This window comes from Acyrthosiphon pisum, chromosome A1 (assembly GCF_005508785.2).
Source record: "Acyrthosiphon pisum isolate AL4f chromosome A1, pea_aphid_22Mar2018_4r6ur, whole genome shotgun sequence".
Classification (NCBI taxonomy): Eukaryota; Metazoa; Arthropoda; class Insecta; order Hemiptera; family Aphididae; genus Acyrthosiphon; species Acyrthosiphon pisum.
The window spans coordinates 37,974,412-37,992,765 of NC_042494.1; the positions used below are offsets into that span (position 1 = coordinate 37,974,412).

The 18,354-nt window shown below is 28.2% G+C and overlaps 2 protein-coding genes across 3 annotated transcripts; both read left to right on the forward strand.

The window, feature by feature from the left end:
* The first annotated feature begins 951 nt into the window (after nt 1-951).
* Nucleotides 952-4,364, forward strand: LOC100160050 (tumor suppressor candidate 3). Its single transcript, XM_008187647.1, has 8 exons — nt 952-1,278; nt 2,114-2,280; nt 2,425-2,545; nt 2,616-2,756; nt 2,949-3,089; nt 3,144-3,294; nt 3,739-3,904; nt 3,985-4,364. The coding sequence occupies exons 1-8, from the start codon at nt 1,198-1,200 to the stop codon at nt 3,998-4,000; spliced, it is 984 nt and encodes a 327-aa protein (XP_008185869.1). The 5' UTR covers nt 952-1,197; the 3' UTR covers nt 4,001-4,364.
* A 2,493-nt stretch (nt 4,365-6,857) lies between these two features.
* LOC100162095 (E3 ubiquitin-protein ligase UHRF1) lies at nt 6,858-14,955 on the forward strand. 2 transcript variants are annotated; one of them, XM_001945702.5, is made up of 13 exons: nt 6,858-7,298; nt 8,363-8,603; nt 10,853-11,032; nt 11,088-11,275; nt 11,342-11,691; nt 11,855-12,038; nt 12,117-12,342; nt 12,404-12,615; nt 12,680-12,823; nt 13,015-13,171; nt 13,235-13,519; nt 14,199-14,297; nt 14,391-14,955. In XM_001945702.5, exons 2-13 carry the CDS (start codon nt 8,454-8,456, stop codon nt 14,535-14,537), a joined length of 2,322 nt encoding a protein of 773 aa, XP_001945737.1. In that variant the 5' UTR covers nt 6,858-7,298; nt 8,363-8,453; the 3' UTR covers nt 14,538-14,955. The 2 variants fall into 2 exon arrangements, with proteins under 2 accessions (XP_001945737.1, XP_016662214.1); XM_016806725.2 differs by lacking the exons at nt 6,858-7,298; nt 8,363-8,603 and adding an exon at nt 9,982-10,000.
* The last annotated feature ends 3,399 nt before the right edge of the window (nt 14,956-18,354 follow it).

The window sequence follows — 18,354 nt, forward strand, 5'->3', positions numbered from 1 at the left end:
TTAGTTATTCCTTATTACCATCTCGGACGTAAATGATTACCACGAAAGCCTAGATAATAATATATTAACATATTATTTTGACGTTATTAACTATTTAGTGATGGTCTATATAATATATATATATATATTTATAATAAACTAAATCTCTTGTTTTCTTGATTTGACAATTTTATTAGGACCAGACATCAAGATAAATAAACAATACTTATATTGTATTATTACTATAATACATTGTTGTAATACTAGTAAAAAGTAATGTTTATTTATTTCGATGTGACCAGAGGGCAGAGAATAGCTGATAAATAAATTAAATACTGGGGGCCAATTCTTGAAAAGTGATAAATTTTTATCGAATACAAATAAACGATAAACAAATTAGTCGCAGGATACAATAATTAAAAATTATTAATAATACCTTATTCAGCTGTTCTTCATAATAATCACGGCTATAGATAGTATGGCTGCCCATCGACGTATAATTCTCATACTTGAAAAGTGTCTACCGAAATGAATCTCTATAATCAGTATTAAAGTTAAATTAAACAGCTGGAAACTTAAGCACTAGCGCTTTTATGTCATAGTGGCTATCACGGAACTACAATTTACATTTGAAAGGTAATTTCATTTAGAATCACTACATTAATGACTACAACAAATAAGCGATAGAGCGTAAATTTCCAGCTGTTTAATACTGATAATGGAGATTCATTTCGGTAGACACTTTTCTAGATTCGATGGGCAACCATACTATCTTTAATCGTGATAATAATAATTATTGTTATGTGGTGAACTTACTTTACTATTTACTGGTGATCACTATAGTATCAATAGCCGTGCTGGTGATTACAATTAATATAAGCAAGGAACAAACATAAAAATTAACAAACAGTTTAAGTTGGCAGTACTTTTTTGAAGAAACTACGTTATCAAACCGGCTAGAAATTTGTTTTCTGCAATTTTATCATAACGTCAACGTCACTACATTTTATTTTCAATTATATTTGTTTACATCTATACGACTATACGTGTTAGAGTACATCATTCATTTTTATACAGACAACTTTTCAATAAACCGAAGTTCATGTAAAATTGTACACACTATTATATTGAATGTTGGAACAACGTTAGTTATTTAGTATTTCAGTGTCAGTATGCATTTTTTGTTGTAACTCACGTACATTCGCAAACATTTAAAAAATGTATTTAAAAACCATTCTTCTCTGTGCTTTTATTGTTTTAAACTCCCTAGTCGAAAGCGCTAGGGAAGAGCGTCCTAAGGTAAGATTTTTTTACAATATCATATTTTTAATACTAATTTTTCTGAAAAAATTTAATTGGAATCAATCACTGTCTATAAATGTTTTTAGAACATTATTTATTGTATGCATACATCAAAATAATAAGTATTCGACAATTTATTTTGATCACTTAAAAATTCAGTTTCTAACTTCTGGGTAAACATAATTAGTGAGCATTTGGACTTTTAGGGCTAATAAAGTTCAACACTCTACAATTGTCCTAATGTAAAACAAAATTTGTATATTTATCCTTGTTTGACTGATGATCTTTACATAAATAATAAATTATATAAACTTAACACTTAACACATGACGGCATAAGTGATGTTAATACATTGTCTTCTTATATAACTACTGGTATACTGATTACTCTTATTTCACATTGAGAAATGCCAAAAAGTACACGTATAACATATTTGAGATTTTCTATATTTTCTATCCGATTTGTTTATAAACAAGGTAAATCATTTGCGTTAAGAGTTTATATAACAAAAACTCTGTTAGAGGAGCTGTGAGACTTTCAGACCACAAATTTATTGATGTACAATTTTAACCTCTCATTTAATTATTATTTAATTTACATTATTTACATTTAATTATAATTTTATATCCTTGGAGTAAAATATGATTTAAAGATATTTCATGTTTTTTATTTTTTTTTTATTTGCAATATACAATTTTTATTAATGGGCATAAGTAGCATGTGTTAAGGGTAGGATACATATATATTTATTATTTTTATAATTAATGATAAATAATATCTAATCAAACTCGATCAAAAATTGTATTAATCAATGTATGTACTTGTATTTTAGAGCCTTGATCAAAAAGTACAGCAGCTAAATGATCTATACCAAAAAAAATTTTTGGTTAAATTTAATGGTCCTAAATTTAAGGAATTTGTCAAATCACCACCAAGAAACTATTCGGTTATTATGATGTTTACTGCAATGGCATCACATCGTCAATGTTCAATTTGCGGGTGAATTTTTATTATATTTGTGCTTGAAATGTTTTTCTTTTTTAAATAATTTGATTTTTCATTGATAAATATTATAAATGAAGTATTTTATTATCCAGTTTTATGTATTGAATATATTTTTTAAAAAAATTATTATATTTTTAGGCATGCTAGTGATGAATTTATAATTGTAGCAAATTCATATCGCTATTCCCATAGACTAACTGAAAGTCCTCTATATTTTGGAATTGTTGACTTTGATGAGGGATCTGACATTTTTCAAATGGTTAGTATAATATTATGTTATTGTTTTTAATTTCTTAACAATTAGTTAACCAATATTCTTACTTATATAGTTGCGAATCAATACCGCTCCAGTGTTCATGCATTTTCCAGCAAAAGGTAAACCAAAACCTTTAGATACTATGGATATACAAAGAGTTGGTTTCGCATCAGAAATGATTGCAAAATGGATACAAGAAAGAACTGACGTACAAGTTAGTATATATTTTATGCAGTTCAGTGTTTATACTGTTAATAAAAATCTTCCAAGTTTTTTAAGTTTTAGTTTTTAATAAAACAATAAGTTACACCTACTGTAATGTGTTACTATTTAAAATGTATTTTGCATATTTATTTATTAATTTAATCTTGCATAATATTTATATGAATTAAATTGTTTATTATAGATTCGAATATTCCGACCACCAAATTATTCAAGTACATTGGCGTTATCCATCTTATTTGCAATATGCTCATCATTTTTATATATCAGACGAAATAATATGGAAATGTTTTTCAATAAAAATTTATGGGGAGTTTTTTCTGTGGTAAGTTTTTTGAAGTTTTTTATTAATCAATTTTCATTAAACTATGTTTTGTAGTTATTTTGTCTGAACATGATTTCTGGACAAATGTGGAATCATATTAGAGGGCCACCACTAATGCATCGTAATCAGCAAGGCATTATCACATATATTCACAATTCTTCACAAGGACAGTTTATTGTTGAAACCTACATTATAATTATATTGAGTATCCTTTTTATCATTTTTATGGTACAGTATAGTTTTAATTTGACTGACTTTTCATAGGTACCATGTGTTAAGATTTTAAAATAAATATCCATACCTATCTTTACATATAAAATCCAAATACCACTGACTCACTCATCGCTGTAACTCAAAAACTACACAACGTACAAACTTGAAATTTGGAATAGAGGTTTTTTCATACTTTCGCCGTGCAATAAGAAAGGATTTTCAAAAATATTGCATTTTAGTGGAGTAATTAACTATTATAATTAACTACCGACAATACGTATATACGACGGCCCACAAATCTCAGAATCTATAATTGTAACATTTTTACATTCAGTTAGTTGTAAAAATACGTGTCTAAAATAATTAATTAATAAATATTAAAATAAGTACACAATTTTGTTTAAACAAATATAAGTATTCCTTAATACTTCTATAGATACAATATTGGTGTTTGGAGCTGTGATAATGATCGATTCTTATACAAAGAAAACAGATTCTAAGACACGTAAAATAATGACTGTTGGTGGTTTAGCATTGGTTGTATTTTTATTCAGCGTTATTCTATCTATATTTAAATCAAAAGCACATGGATATCCTTACAGGTAATATTAACAAATTAAATTAAAATTTTTAATTATTAAAATTTACTATTTGATAACCTAAATATACATTTATTTTTCAGCTTTTTGATCAAATAATGGAGAATTCAGTGAAAATCTACTTAATTTTTTTTTTTTTTTGATTATTTATTAAAAATTGCACAGATTTTAAAAGTGTATCTGTTAATGGTTCAAACTTTTTTTATTTTAAATTTATATTTGGGTACAATAATTCTTCAAGCCATATTTAGTAATTACTATTTTCTAAGTACATTTTATTTAAAAATTCATTATTGCCCTTAATTGGCAATGAATATACAATGGTAACATTCAATTTCAAGTTTAATATCAATATAAATTTTATAAAACAAAAAATGAAATAATCAAATAAACTGGTGATTATTGTTGAACATTTCTAAAACAACTTTAAAATATTCAATATAATATGTAATGTTTAAAATAATTTGTTATTGGTTTATTTATTATCCTTTTAAAGCCTATAAAAGATTATTGAATCCAGAAGTTGGTTTTAGTAATATTATTTATTAGAATCCTGAGTATTCTTTAATCTTTAAGGCTAATCAATAATGTTACCCAAAATTCTAGTTTGGAAATAACATTAAAATGTTAAACTAAAGGAGATGTTAACATAAGCCAAACAATTGAGTACATACAGATAAGTAAGACAGATTAATGTATAAAAATATATGCGGTGGTACATCAACAGTGAACATATAAATATTATTTACACAAATAGAACCCATGGATGGTTAAATTGAATTAAATTGTTATTTAATCAGTGAAGTAATATACATATAAATATATTATTTGACTAATTTTTCTATATTGTTAGACTTTTCTGATATATAACTATAAAGTACAATAATATAGCAAACCAATTAATATTAAAATTCAAACATTTTGAGTTTATAGTTTTCATCATGCTCATACATTTTAGTAGTTGTGCCAATAATCTGCATATTATATTATGTAAATAAACATACCATTATGATAGTTTTTAATACTTTTTACACTGATTTGTGTTTGGGTCTAAAATATTAACTATGTTTATTTGTTCTAAAAATACATTAATTTATTTGTTTTTCTATATAAAGAAAGTATGGTATATCATTATACCTCATAACATTAAATTATAAACAAATGGAATGATATAAAAAATCCGGAGATTTAACTCTGTGGAATACGTCACACACCTACTGACCCATCTTTATCAGTATCACAATTTTAATAATTATATTACAAAATACTATGTCATGCGCTGACCGATAGTCTGACCATCAAAAAGTTACGACCGTGCCATCTTTTTTATATCAATCTCAAAAGTTTATTGTAAGAAAAGAGTTATAACATTTTAATTAAAAAATAAAGCTTTTAATTCAAAATTATTAATTAATTTAAAAATAATTATTGATTCACCTGTACAAATAATGAATTCTAATGCGTTAGATGTATGTATATTATAGATGTAAATTATTACATTTTATTTTATATACAAATATTTCGAGCTAAATTATTCAGTCTTGTTACCTAGCTATCTGATAGGAATCACTTACATTTATAATTTTGATTTTTGGTATGCTAGATAAAATCATGAAAGACTTAGTCCTTAGAAGAATAGTACTAGAAATCTAGGTACCTAGTATGGTAAGGGTTAGTTGAATTTCAATTCATTTTGGTAGTGAACAACAATGCTATTTGACCATAAACATAAGACCTTATCAGACATAATATGTATTAGGTATATTATGTAAAGATGAATCGTAATTCAGTTGTAAGTAGTAGGTACCATATTAAAATATATTGGCAATTTATAACATAAAATTGATATGTAGGTAAAAATTCAATTAATATATATTTTATGCATTGAAATAATATGAAATATCGTAAACATCAATCATATCAATTAAATACGTTTATAAATTTCTTTTACTTAAATAAATATAGGTATACCATTTAGAATTTATTGTATTTTACAATAGATTATTTATTATGAAATATAATTTGGCTTCAACTATATCACGGCTTTAGAGTTTAGATAGAGCCGTGAACTATAATATCCAATTTGCTGCCAGAAACCACAATAGAAGTTGAAATTTATAGAATTTTTACTCATAAGCGTGTCTACGGTGGGTGCATGGGCTGCCCCTGCAATTTTCGAAAGGCGCCGGTCAACCAAGTTTTAAATCTAATGGTTTACAGGTCAGCTTTTATTTAGAAATAAAAAATGTCATGCATTGTTTATTTTGTTCTAATAATTTTATATTGCATTGTCGAATTGATTTATGATTCTATCACAAATCCCGGTAATAATATTATGCGGGTAACTGCCTACTGGTACAATTGTTATAACTTATAAATTATAATGATATACGTATTGTTTTATAATATAAATATAATGTGTTGTTCAATATTCTTCTTATTATTAAACATACCATTTATAGAATTGTGTTATAGATAACTTGAATATATACTTTTTTAAACTATATAAATGTTAAATTGGTGGGACTACCCCCCCCCCCCCCCCACCAATTATTAGGTGCCAGGGGGTAATGGGTGTTTTTTCGGTTAGCTTAGGTGGCGCCGGTCATTAGTTGGGCTGACCCTGCGGATGAAGTCTAGTCACGCCTATGTTTTTACTTCCCTGGGAAACATCGCAAAAAATACACAAAATAAAAAAACGGTTAAGTGGGTAACGACTATAGTCCGGGTCACGAAAAGTGGCGGCTGATTTTAGCGCCCCAGTGGTGTATTTTTGTTAGGGCTATCTACTACTAATAGCTATCTACTACTATAACCACTAGGAGCGCTAAAATCAGCCGCCACTTTTCGTGACCCGGACCACGAACTACTACATGTAGTAGTTCGTGACCCGGACTATAACGCTCTGCTATACATTTAGTGTTATCAGTAGTTGTCGGCTGCGGTCGTGTTCGTGCGCGTTTAGTATCAGCCACGATTTAAGGTATATCTTAAATCGTGGTATCAGCATAGAACAATAGTATCAGCAATCTTGTCAGTTTACTTTTATCTTTTTGCCGCGGATTGGCATTTACCGTTTGGCGCCGTTCGTTACCATTTACCAGCTATAGTGGCTTTAGTACCTTGTCACGCACTCACACGACACGCACTCCTTTTATCCCGCCAAAATCGTTTTGTGTTTCCATTTCGATTGTTCACCGACCCAGAGCAGAGAGCAGCCGCTGTCCACTGCCCTTTGTTAGTCACCACTCTGCACTCACTACTTCTCAAGTTGGCCATTTTCGTCACTGATTCCGCCGATCGCCTGTATTCCACTATTTACGTCATAATATCTCCTCATATTTCGATCCTGACGTGACGAACAACGACGATGATCTACTGTGTTTCGTGAGAACAGGTAAAATTAAAAACTGGTGGCTCGGGAGACTCGTTCTGCCGGACGTGTGTCTCTGATTTTTTTTTGGGGTAGGGAGGCCTAATATTTTTAAAACGATATTAAATATTATTTAAACACATAATTGTGAGAAAAAAAAACGCTATTTATCGTACTTAGTGACATTATTAGTTAGGTATAATGAACAATACGTATACATATTTATTCTTATAAAATATATCAGAGTAGGTAGGTAATCTATATTAACATAAAATTAAAATTAACAATAAGTATTTATATTCCAAAAAAAAAAATGTTGAATTCAGTACATGTTGAACGTTAAAAATTGATTCAAGAAGATTTTTATGACAAAAAAAAACAAATTTTAATCACAACAACTATTACATTCAAATTGTCTGTCCTAAGTTTGAATAAAGTAGGGAGGACATTTCCTTTATTTATAGTATCAACATTTTTCCATTTTCTTGCAGGAATATATTTTTGGATGTCCGAAATACCTACTATTTAGTATGGTTGTATTATTTTTATGTAAGAATTTACTTATGGGTTGATTGTTACCTGCTTTGTCTTGTGTGGGAACTCTAATTTGCCCTATTAACCTATAGGTACTAGAGAAGAAGAGGGGCATGCACCTCTGACCGGTAAAGCGCGATTGTGCATATACCTTTTTAACAACACGATTGAGCAAAGAATATTTTATATGATGTTGCCACATTCACGTGGCCGGAATTTTGTAATTTATTCTTTTCATTATTATTACACCAATTATTATGATACCAGACGCGAGCCTGAGCCCAGGTTTATCGACAATGTTATTGATTAATAAATTAGTTCTGGAGCAATAAAGTTCTGACATTTTAAATATTTAAAATTAAGGGAAGATATAAGATAATAAATTAAGATACAATTCATGTAGGTTTTCTTCTGTATTCCGATTTCCTTTGATACACCGGCAATTTGGCTCAATCGTGTCACAAAAAAGGCGTTTTATGCTCAATCGTGTTTCAGCCCCTCTGACCATCCCTTAACTGGTGTATTCTTGAAGTCTAACCAATCATTTATTGCAGGGTCGTACCGCCGCCATTGACGCAACATCAACGAGAAACTAAAGATTGATCGTCTGAAAGCGCTAACTACGGTAGTCAAGCCACTGTAATCATGTACGTACAAGTAAGAATGATGGACACTGGTGTGTCGGTCACAATACCCACATCCAGGACAACAGTGCTCAAAGAGTTCAAGAAACTCGTCGAAGAAAAATTCAACATCAAGCCGGAAAACCAGAGATTGTTTTTTGCCGGCAAACAAGTAAGAACAACTGATTTGTTGAGTGTACTGCTTCTGGTTCAAATTCCTGATGCGTCTACAAATAGTATAGTTCTATTTGGTTGAGCGCATGTCATTAATATAGTTTTGTTATGGTATTGGCGTGCGCACACAAATATGCATTAACAATGTCTCGCAGTTGCTTTTTTTTATATTTTTATTTCATGCTGACAGTCATCCTTGAATCCATTATACCTCAAATATAAAAAATTATCAATTTAATATGTGGGTACACACAATGTATGAGTTATCTAATAGATCGTAACTAGTAAAATGTATAACTTAAAATTTTTGTGAACATTTAGAAATAAATATAACTTTTTTGATAAAAGCTTAGAGTTATAGGTAAGTAATAGAGTTGTATACATAATATAATTTTGATAATCAATTTTTATTACGCTCTAGGCACATGTAAATGATGAATAATGTTATGCTTATAATTATGTCATTACTGGCATCATATTATCAATTCAATTAAAAGTAATTTACAATTTAATTATTATTAAATTTCTTATACAAACAAATATCTGTATAGAACTTATTTACTTATACAATTTAAGTTAGGTATATTATGTTTTCTTCATGCCTTTTTTTTCACATTTGTGATATAATTACCTAGGTACTTATAGAATTATTTTTGTTTAGCCAATAACTTAATGTAGGTATGTACCTAAAATTTTTTCTTTATTCATATTAATAAATTTCAGTATATACAATTTAAACAATTTAAAGTATTTTATGATTATGTTTGCATATCAGATGATTCTTATAATGTAAATATAGTAAATAATGATGAATTATAATATCTAGTTTATTTTATTATTTATGACCTAACACTGTTTAGTATTGACTCCTCGATTAACTCAATTTAAATTATATTATCCAAATTTTATGTGTTCAAATTGATGTAGCTTGCATAAGATGTTCATGTAATCTGTATTAGTTTTGCAACACAACTTATGGATTACACTGTATATGCTCGATTATCTAGTTGAACGAAGGCCAAACTCTTCTAATAGCAAAGATTATTATAATTTTCTCTTATCGCATTAAGTATGGGTTTTATTTAACTTTCCTAGTTACTAGCTCATATTGTTATTTTTTTTTTTATCAGTATGGTATTGCATTGGTGTATAATAAATAATCATACAAATAAAATATATACACATAACTTATCTGTTATAATAGTAATTTTGTGATCCTGAAACCTCAGCCAATAAAATCAATTCTATAATAATTTCGTTAACCTTAATTTACCATACTTTATTCTATTATCTTTCAAAGTACAATGAAAGTGTACAAACAACAACTTTAAAATGTTTTTGAATGCCATTTTAACTCTGTGTTTTGGATTATCTATGACAATATTAATTATTTAGGTATTAATTTGTTTATATTATATTAATTTTGTTAGGTAGTAATATTAATACAATTTGTGCCCACTCTTTTGTTGTATTGAACAATACAATTATGGTTAAAATTATGTATGGTAAAGTACTATTTAAGATTGTTAGAACCGGTTGTATATCAATAAATTTTTTAAGCGGGGATTTTTGTCAAAGTCAATAGTATTAGGTCTTTTTATATTTATAAATATATGTTATGGGCAATGTGTACATTGTGAGCCATTTGAATCATGAATACAAATAATTTTTTTTTTGTCCAATATGTTGTATTAAATATATTATTATTGATACCTATTGATAAAAAAACACAAAAAAATAGTTAATAGTTAATATATTATACTAAATAAAATATAATATGACATGGTCTAAGGAGTGTGTCATAAGTTATGACACAATTTGGAGTTATGAATAATTACCCCAAAACATCCCTCTGGTATATGTCTCTGGTTTTTGCGCTATTTATTATAGTACATCACTGATATTCAAATACAATATAGCCACATTGGTATAAATATCTAATGAATTACTACCTACTTATATTAATGGTTTTCTTTGACACTCACTATAATTCACCTGTACTTTGTATGTGACACATGTATAGGTTTATACAATATGTATAAATATAATAGGTATTATAAAATATAGCCTATAGGTACCTAACCATTTCATTTTTTTTTTTTTTTGGAAATTTGCTTGTATGGATATATTTTATTACTATACATTTATTTTTATACAGCATAATATATAAACATGTGTGTGTTGAATTAAATTAACTTTGATTGTATTAGTTCTCAACAATAAATTATTGTGATGTTTTTGTTTCAGCTGGAAGACCAATACAGACTATTTGACTATAGTATAAATGTAAATGATGTTATTCAACTAATGGTTAGAGCAGCTGTTGCTGAATCAAACTCTCCAAAAAAATCAAAAGTAACAATAAATTCAATAAAAGAAACATCTACTCCATGTTCTTCTTCTACCACCAGTTCAACATTGAACGAAGTAAATATTTTATAGTTATCTGAACTCTACGATTCTATTATATTATGTTTTCTAGGATAATTCTGAGGAGAGCAAATATTTTAAAGTCGGTGATTATGTTGATGTAAAAGATTATACCTACGGATCATGGTTCATTAGTAAATTGATCAAAATAAAAAAAGACAGCTGTGCAGTAAATAAACCAAATGATCCTAAAAGTCCAGTGGAAAACGATGGGCTAGTTTATGTTGCAGAGATCTTAAGGTAAATGCTTTATATTTATTTTTACAATTTTCTATATTCCATGACTATTGATAAATATTTATTTAGATGTCCCGAAGAACCTCCCATTGAAGTTCAATTGCAAGAAATACGGCCTCATGCGTTTGATATTTTGCCTTTTGAAAAGTTAAAAACAAACGATAGAGTTCTCATGAATTACAATGTTGATTACCCTCAAGAACGCGGTTATTGGTATGATGTACTGGTGAAAGAGATAAAAACTAATAGAAGAGGCCGTGACGTTATTGGAGATGTATCTGTTGGGTTAGATAATGCAGTGTTAAAAAATTGTCATTTGATGTTTCTCGATGATATATATATAGTAAAACCCTATCAGTTACTTTCGGAGCGGACACCAGAAGATGATAAAATTATACAAACTGAACCTGCTGTCATGAGTAATAACAAATAATATATATATACAGGGCGATCCATTTAACATAAGATACTTCATTGTTTAACCATCTACTTTTCGTAAATAAGTCTCTTACGCTAAATGGACCACCCTATGTATTATTTAAAAAAAAATAATATTACATTTATATTTTTTTTCTTTAAAAGGAGCGGCTGCTTTGTATTGTATCAAATGCAAAGACAATTTGAACAAATCATGTAAAGAATGTGGGTGTCGTGTTTGTGGTGGAAAAGACAATGAAGACAAACAGTTGATGTGTGATGAATGTAATCATCCTTACCATATGGAATGCCTTACGCCACCCTTAAAAGAGATGCCACGTGATGATTGGTTAGCAAATTATTCTATTCACTTTTATTTATTTTATGAGATATTGAGTGTTTTGATGTGCTGTTAAAATGTTAAAAGGTATTGTCCGTCATGTAAAAATGATGAAAACGAAATTGTCAAAGCTGGCGAAAAATTAAAAGTTTCGAAGAAAAAGACACCAGAATCAATGTCAACATCAAAAAGAGACTGGGGTAAGGGTATGGCATGTGTTGGGAGAACAAAAAAGTGTAATATTGTGCCATCAAACCATTTTGGTCCCATTCCTGGCGTTGAGGTTGGAACCACATGGTTATTCCGTGTACAAGTAAGTAGAAAAAAATCTTTTCAATTTTTTTTAAATATTTTGATAAATGTTTTATTATTAGGTATCTGAAGCTGGCATTCATCGTCCTCCTGTTGGAGGAATACACGGTAGAGACAATCAGGGTGCATTTAGCATTGTGTTAAGTGGTGGTTATGAAGATGATGTTGACAATGGTGATGAGTTCTTGTATACCGGTTCTGGTGGACGTGATTTGTCAGGAAACAAACGTACTGCTCTGCAGAGTTGTGACCAGGAATTGACACGCTATAATAGGTATATTATACAATTCACTTTATGTAAAATTTTCATGATCCTAATTTTCAAATTTACATTTTAGAGCTTTGGCACTCAATTGTAATGCAAAAATTGATAGTGAAAAAGGAGCTACAGCTGTGGATTGGAAAAAAGGCAAACCAGTTAGAGTCGTACGAAATTATAAACTTTGTAAACATTCCAAATATGCACCAGATTTGGGAAATCGGTAGGACTTCAAAATTGAATATTTTTTATGATATACCAAAATTACAAAATTAAAAAAAATGATAGGTCTGTAGAATATCTACAATTTTAAAATATTAGAAAAAAAAAATTTTTGGTTTACAGTATTTAAAATTGTTACAGATGAGTATTTAAAAAGTATTGATATAAATGTTAAAATTACTTATTTTATAGGTACGATGGTCTTTATAAAGTAATAAAATATTATCCTGAAACTGGAATATCAGGATTCACTGTATGGCGTTTTGTTCTAAGACGCGATGATCCCACGCCAGCTCCTTGGACTGCTCAAGGCAAAAAGCGTATAGCACAATTAGGCCTTAAATTAATTGTGAGATATATGTTATTATATACAATATTGTAAATTGTGTTAATAATATCATGTGATTTTTAGTATCCTGAAAACTATATACCTGCTGTTACTAACGACACAAAATCAAAATTACCTGGATCTAAAAGAAAAAGAACACTACAGGACGCTGACATTGAGGACAATGAGCAGTGTAAGAATAATGATCCAAAGAGAAATTCTTCGGAAAGAGAAGTTGCTGATAATCCTGAAAAAAAATCAAAAATTTGTTATGAACTCGAAAAAGAAGCAGAAACACTCATTACAGCTGATGTTGCCAATACAAAATATTGGGAAGACTGTAAAGAGTATTTAGAAAAAGGAAAAAAAGTATGTGCTATATAGTACTTTTGGCTGTCATAAATATGCGATCTACCTGCAAACGCGTTCTACCAGCCGTTGTCATCTGTTACAGGATTTAGTCTATCTTGCGTTGGCCGGTTTTTACATGGGATTATGGTCTTTGATAGATCTAATCCCTTTTCTTTGATTAGCACTTAACGCTTATAACCTTATACTTTATGACTTTTGATAACAATGCTTCGACATTTCATGAATGTATGGACTCAGTCACTCAGTACGTAATTTATGTGCAACACTACAATTTATTCTACATATTATTTTGGCATGCAATATGAAGGCAAAATAATTTTATTTAATCATAAGTAATGATGAATCAATCATTAATTTTTTAACTATAAAATTTTTTGATGAAAAATAAAAATGCTCAATGTTATAAATGTGAGATGAATTTGTACATGCGTTAGGAAATAGGCAAAAAAAGAAAAGTATTACGTTTTAAATGATAGGGATGTCAAATAACTTTTTTTTTATGGAATGATACTATTATATTTTAAAGAATTTTTTATTTCTTTTAAAATTATTAATTTTCGTTAGAGACCGCATACTATATTTGTAAAGCACTGGTGACCGCATATTATTAATACGACAACCTTACTTTTTTGAAATATTTAACATATTAACAATTTTTTTTTTGTGGGGGATTTAGGCATTTTTGGATAGAGTTGAAGAAATGTTTTCTTGCATATGTTGTCAAGAAATTGTCTTTGAACCAATTACAACTGAATGTTCTCACAACATTTGTAAAGTAAGTGAAAATTAATTTCATTGAGATGCATTTATATTTTTAATTGTTTATTATTAATGATACTAATTAATAATGAATATTTATGTTTTTCAGGGGTGTCTTAGAAGATCATTCAATGCTGATGTGTTCCAATGTCCGTCATGTAGAGCAGAATTGGGGAAGAGTTATCCCATGAATGTTAATGTGAAATTGGCTAAAACTCTGTTGTTTTTGTTCCCAGGATATAATTTAGATCGTTAATAAATAATTTTTAAAGACTCTGTGCCCATGTAAATAATAATTGATCATAGTACAAAACATACTCGCTCCTTCTGAACAGGCTGTTTATTAAGACCAATTTGGTGTGTTTATATATATATTAATTTATTTTAATTAGATATCAATGTAACAATACACTAAAAAGTGTTAATTTTTTATTAATTGGACACATTTATTCATATTTTGTATGTTTAGTTTTATTAAATTAACATAATATTGACAGTTATTTTATCAATTTTGTATTTATATTTTATCAACCTATATGATTGATTCTAAGACTATTAAATATTAATTATTATTTATCTAATGTCTATGTACAAAGTTAAATTGTATTAATTAAATTAAATTAATTTTGCTATTTTTTGTTTGTCTTTTCCTTATTATTACATATTTTGAATAATTTGCTTGTTTTGAATTTTTGAAAATTTTGAAAACTTAAAAAAAATATTTTTAAATACTATATTAGGTCATCGAGATTACATAATGTATTTTAATAACATCTTTTATGTATTTATATAATAATAAAATTAATAGCATTATATAATTAAGTGGTGGGACATTGTGAGAATGTGAACGATAGGCGTCTTTATATTTCTATGCTATTGCATACAGATAACGATCTGTTATCTGTACGACTGTACCAGTACTTAACTCAAAATGATTAACTTTTTTCTTTGTGTCATTACTTGTCAAATTATCTGTTACAACTATTTACTGATATATTCTGTATCTTTCGGAATTGTACTGATAGAAAGAATAAGGAGTATTCTACTATTCGTTAATCGCTACACATAGTTTAGTATATCTAAGTTTTCGGAAATTCGTACTTTTGCCAATTGTATAAATGTAAGGTGGGTCACAGGAAAATGAGTGACTAAGATATCTTGTTTGAGGCTTACATAAAATAACTTGGGAATATTTTACATTTTTACAAGCTTATTTTTAGTAATTTAAACCCATATATTTATATTATATTAAATTCGTAAAATACTATTTTTATAATATAATCGTGGAGACAAAATGTTGATTAAACAAATATTGGTTATAGATTTGAAAAAGTGAATAAGTGAATTGTAAACAAAAATGAAATTGTGAAGTTTAATATTATTTTTATGATACGTCATATATTACTATAATACCTATTGGTCTTGCTTGTACAGCTGTCGTCTGCACTCCCAACAGTGACTTACCTATAGAGTGTTAGTGTTCGGTACCTCTAATAGCATTTAGTAGGAAATTATGATATTTGTTACTCTAACCAAAAATTAAAACCCATTAAATCTTTAGAATGTCTATTAGTTACCTATGTTTGAATGTTTATATTTAAAATGTTATACGAGTTGTAAATACTTGCATCATAGACATATTAATAATTGGACTGCGCGTTCCTTTAGTACTCATAGGTTTGACGATCTGAATCCATTGACCTATTGAGAAAAACATTTTTAATAGGTCTATGACTTGCATACGTACCTACTACCTAAGTTTGTCTTATGTTACCTACCTAACCTAGCTTCGCGCCTCCACTTAACCTGTTTATATTTTCCAATGAAGAATTATTATTAAGTGATTTGATTAGGCGTGTATTAGGTACATTTATCGTTGTCATGCCAGGTCTGTTCAAGTATAAATTATTGGATAAAGTTGTGCTATTAATTTTACAACATCGGACACGGCGTCGTTTATTAGCAAGTTGCATTGCAACGTCGTGAGATATTAATCTAATAGGTATATTATAATATTACAACGTTTAAATAAAAAATGAAGCTTTAGATATGTATCGAATATCGATTAACAATATTTATTTTAATATTTAAAGTTCAAACCACACAGTTGCACCTGAAATATCTGGAACCAGCAACCCCCTAACAGTTAACATTTTTAAAAAAAAACACCCGAAACCCACATGACCCGAATGATTTTTTTTTTAAATAACATTCTGGTCAACCCGAAACTGGCAGAGTTTTTATTTTATAATCTTTTTGTTATATTATAATATATTAATATCATTTTACCTCTTTTATGTATTTTATGTGGTTAGCTGTTTGTTTAATAATAATGATATTAGGATAGGATTTACAATCAGTTACAGTTACCTAACCTAACGACAGGAAGATAAAATCCAATTTTGTCATTGATTTCTGACTAAACCAAATCGCTGAGTTTTAAATTATTAATTGAATTATACTTTATTAGTATAGAATAAATCCAAATATAGCCAATATAGCAATGTAAAATATTGACGTTTGACGTGTATGGTAGGGTCTGGTCTGGAGTTTAGTCAACAACTAATGCGTTGACAGCAACCAAATATATAGTTACTAATATAACACTGTAATATATAATTTATCTCTGAAACAATAAAACATTTTTTAAAAAAATATCTAATAAAAATAGGTAACTATAAGAAATTATGTTTTTTCTAGACTACTATAAACAGTAAACACCCACATATTTTACCAAACACCAATATAAACTCGAACAAATACGGTTATTAAAACGCAAACGTTTGTTTGAATCTTTTTATTCCTGTGTTTGAACACCCGAATACATCCAGCACCCAAAACCCGAAAGCCGAATAAATTATTCGGATGTAAAGCTCTGGTTAAATCCTTAACTCTAAAATACTAAAATAGATTTCCAGATTTTTAATCATTAGCAATCCTACCATTCTATTGGCATTCTAGTATCCTACGCATAATACAGCCCCTATTTTTTAGTGAACCCCGACACAAAGTGTGTAGTCCGAAATTGGAAGTTTGCACCACGTATTTGTGTAGTGTGTACTAATAAATAAGACTATAAAAACAAATAGATTATAATTTATAGGTATTAGGTAAGTACTGTAGTATACATTGTATATTATACTGTACACTATTACAGCATTACACTATACACAACAATTAAACATTTTTGAATTTTCAAAAATAAAAATCTTTTACGATAGGGTAGGTACCTACCTACCAAAAATAAATTGTTTTTAGTAACATTTTAGCAAATTGACCTTAATTCTCTACTTTAAATTGTGAATAGTAAACACGCCGGGTATAGTCGGTAGATACCTAGCTACAACTATCGTGAAGGGGGTTTTTCGTTATATTTTTTTCAAAATGTAATCAATGTACAAATGCTTAATTTACATTACCAAGGAATAACTAAAAATAATGAAATTACTGACGAATGATTAAAAATGTGTCACAATAAGATATGTAGGTATAGGTATATTTAGAATTTGAACCAATCCATTTCGTATCAACATATAAAAAATCATGCTGTATCCCACAGTTGAAAGATAAAATAAATTTTAAAGTAGGTAGTTTTAAAAAGGCTTTTGAATTATTATGAAGGTCGGATACCTTTAATTGGTTCTGTGGTATAGTGTAGTATGATTTTAATTCTCTTAAATTTATAGAAAAAAAAAACTACTCATGTCGTAGTACCTCCGCTGGGAGGCCTCTACACTCTGTCTAATCTGTCTTTTAATTTTTATTTATTTTAAACTATAAATCAGCAATTGTTCTTATTGTTTTTCTTTTCTTGTAACAGATTGAATAATAAACATGACCCGAAAGAAAAAAAAAATTATAAAAAGTTATGTCCTATATTTTATTACACAGATAATATAATATAATATAATATAATATAATATAATATAATATAATAAAATAATATAATATAATATAATATAATATAATAAAATAATATAATATATTAATATAATATTAATTTGTTGATCTTCTTCGTCACTGCAGTATCTTAATATTGTAAATATTGTAAATAAAATGTGTTGTACGAATTA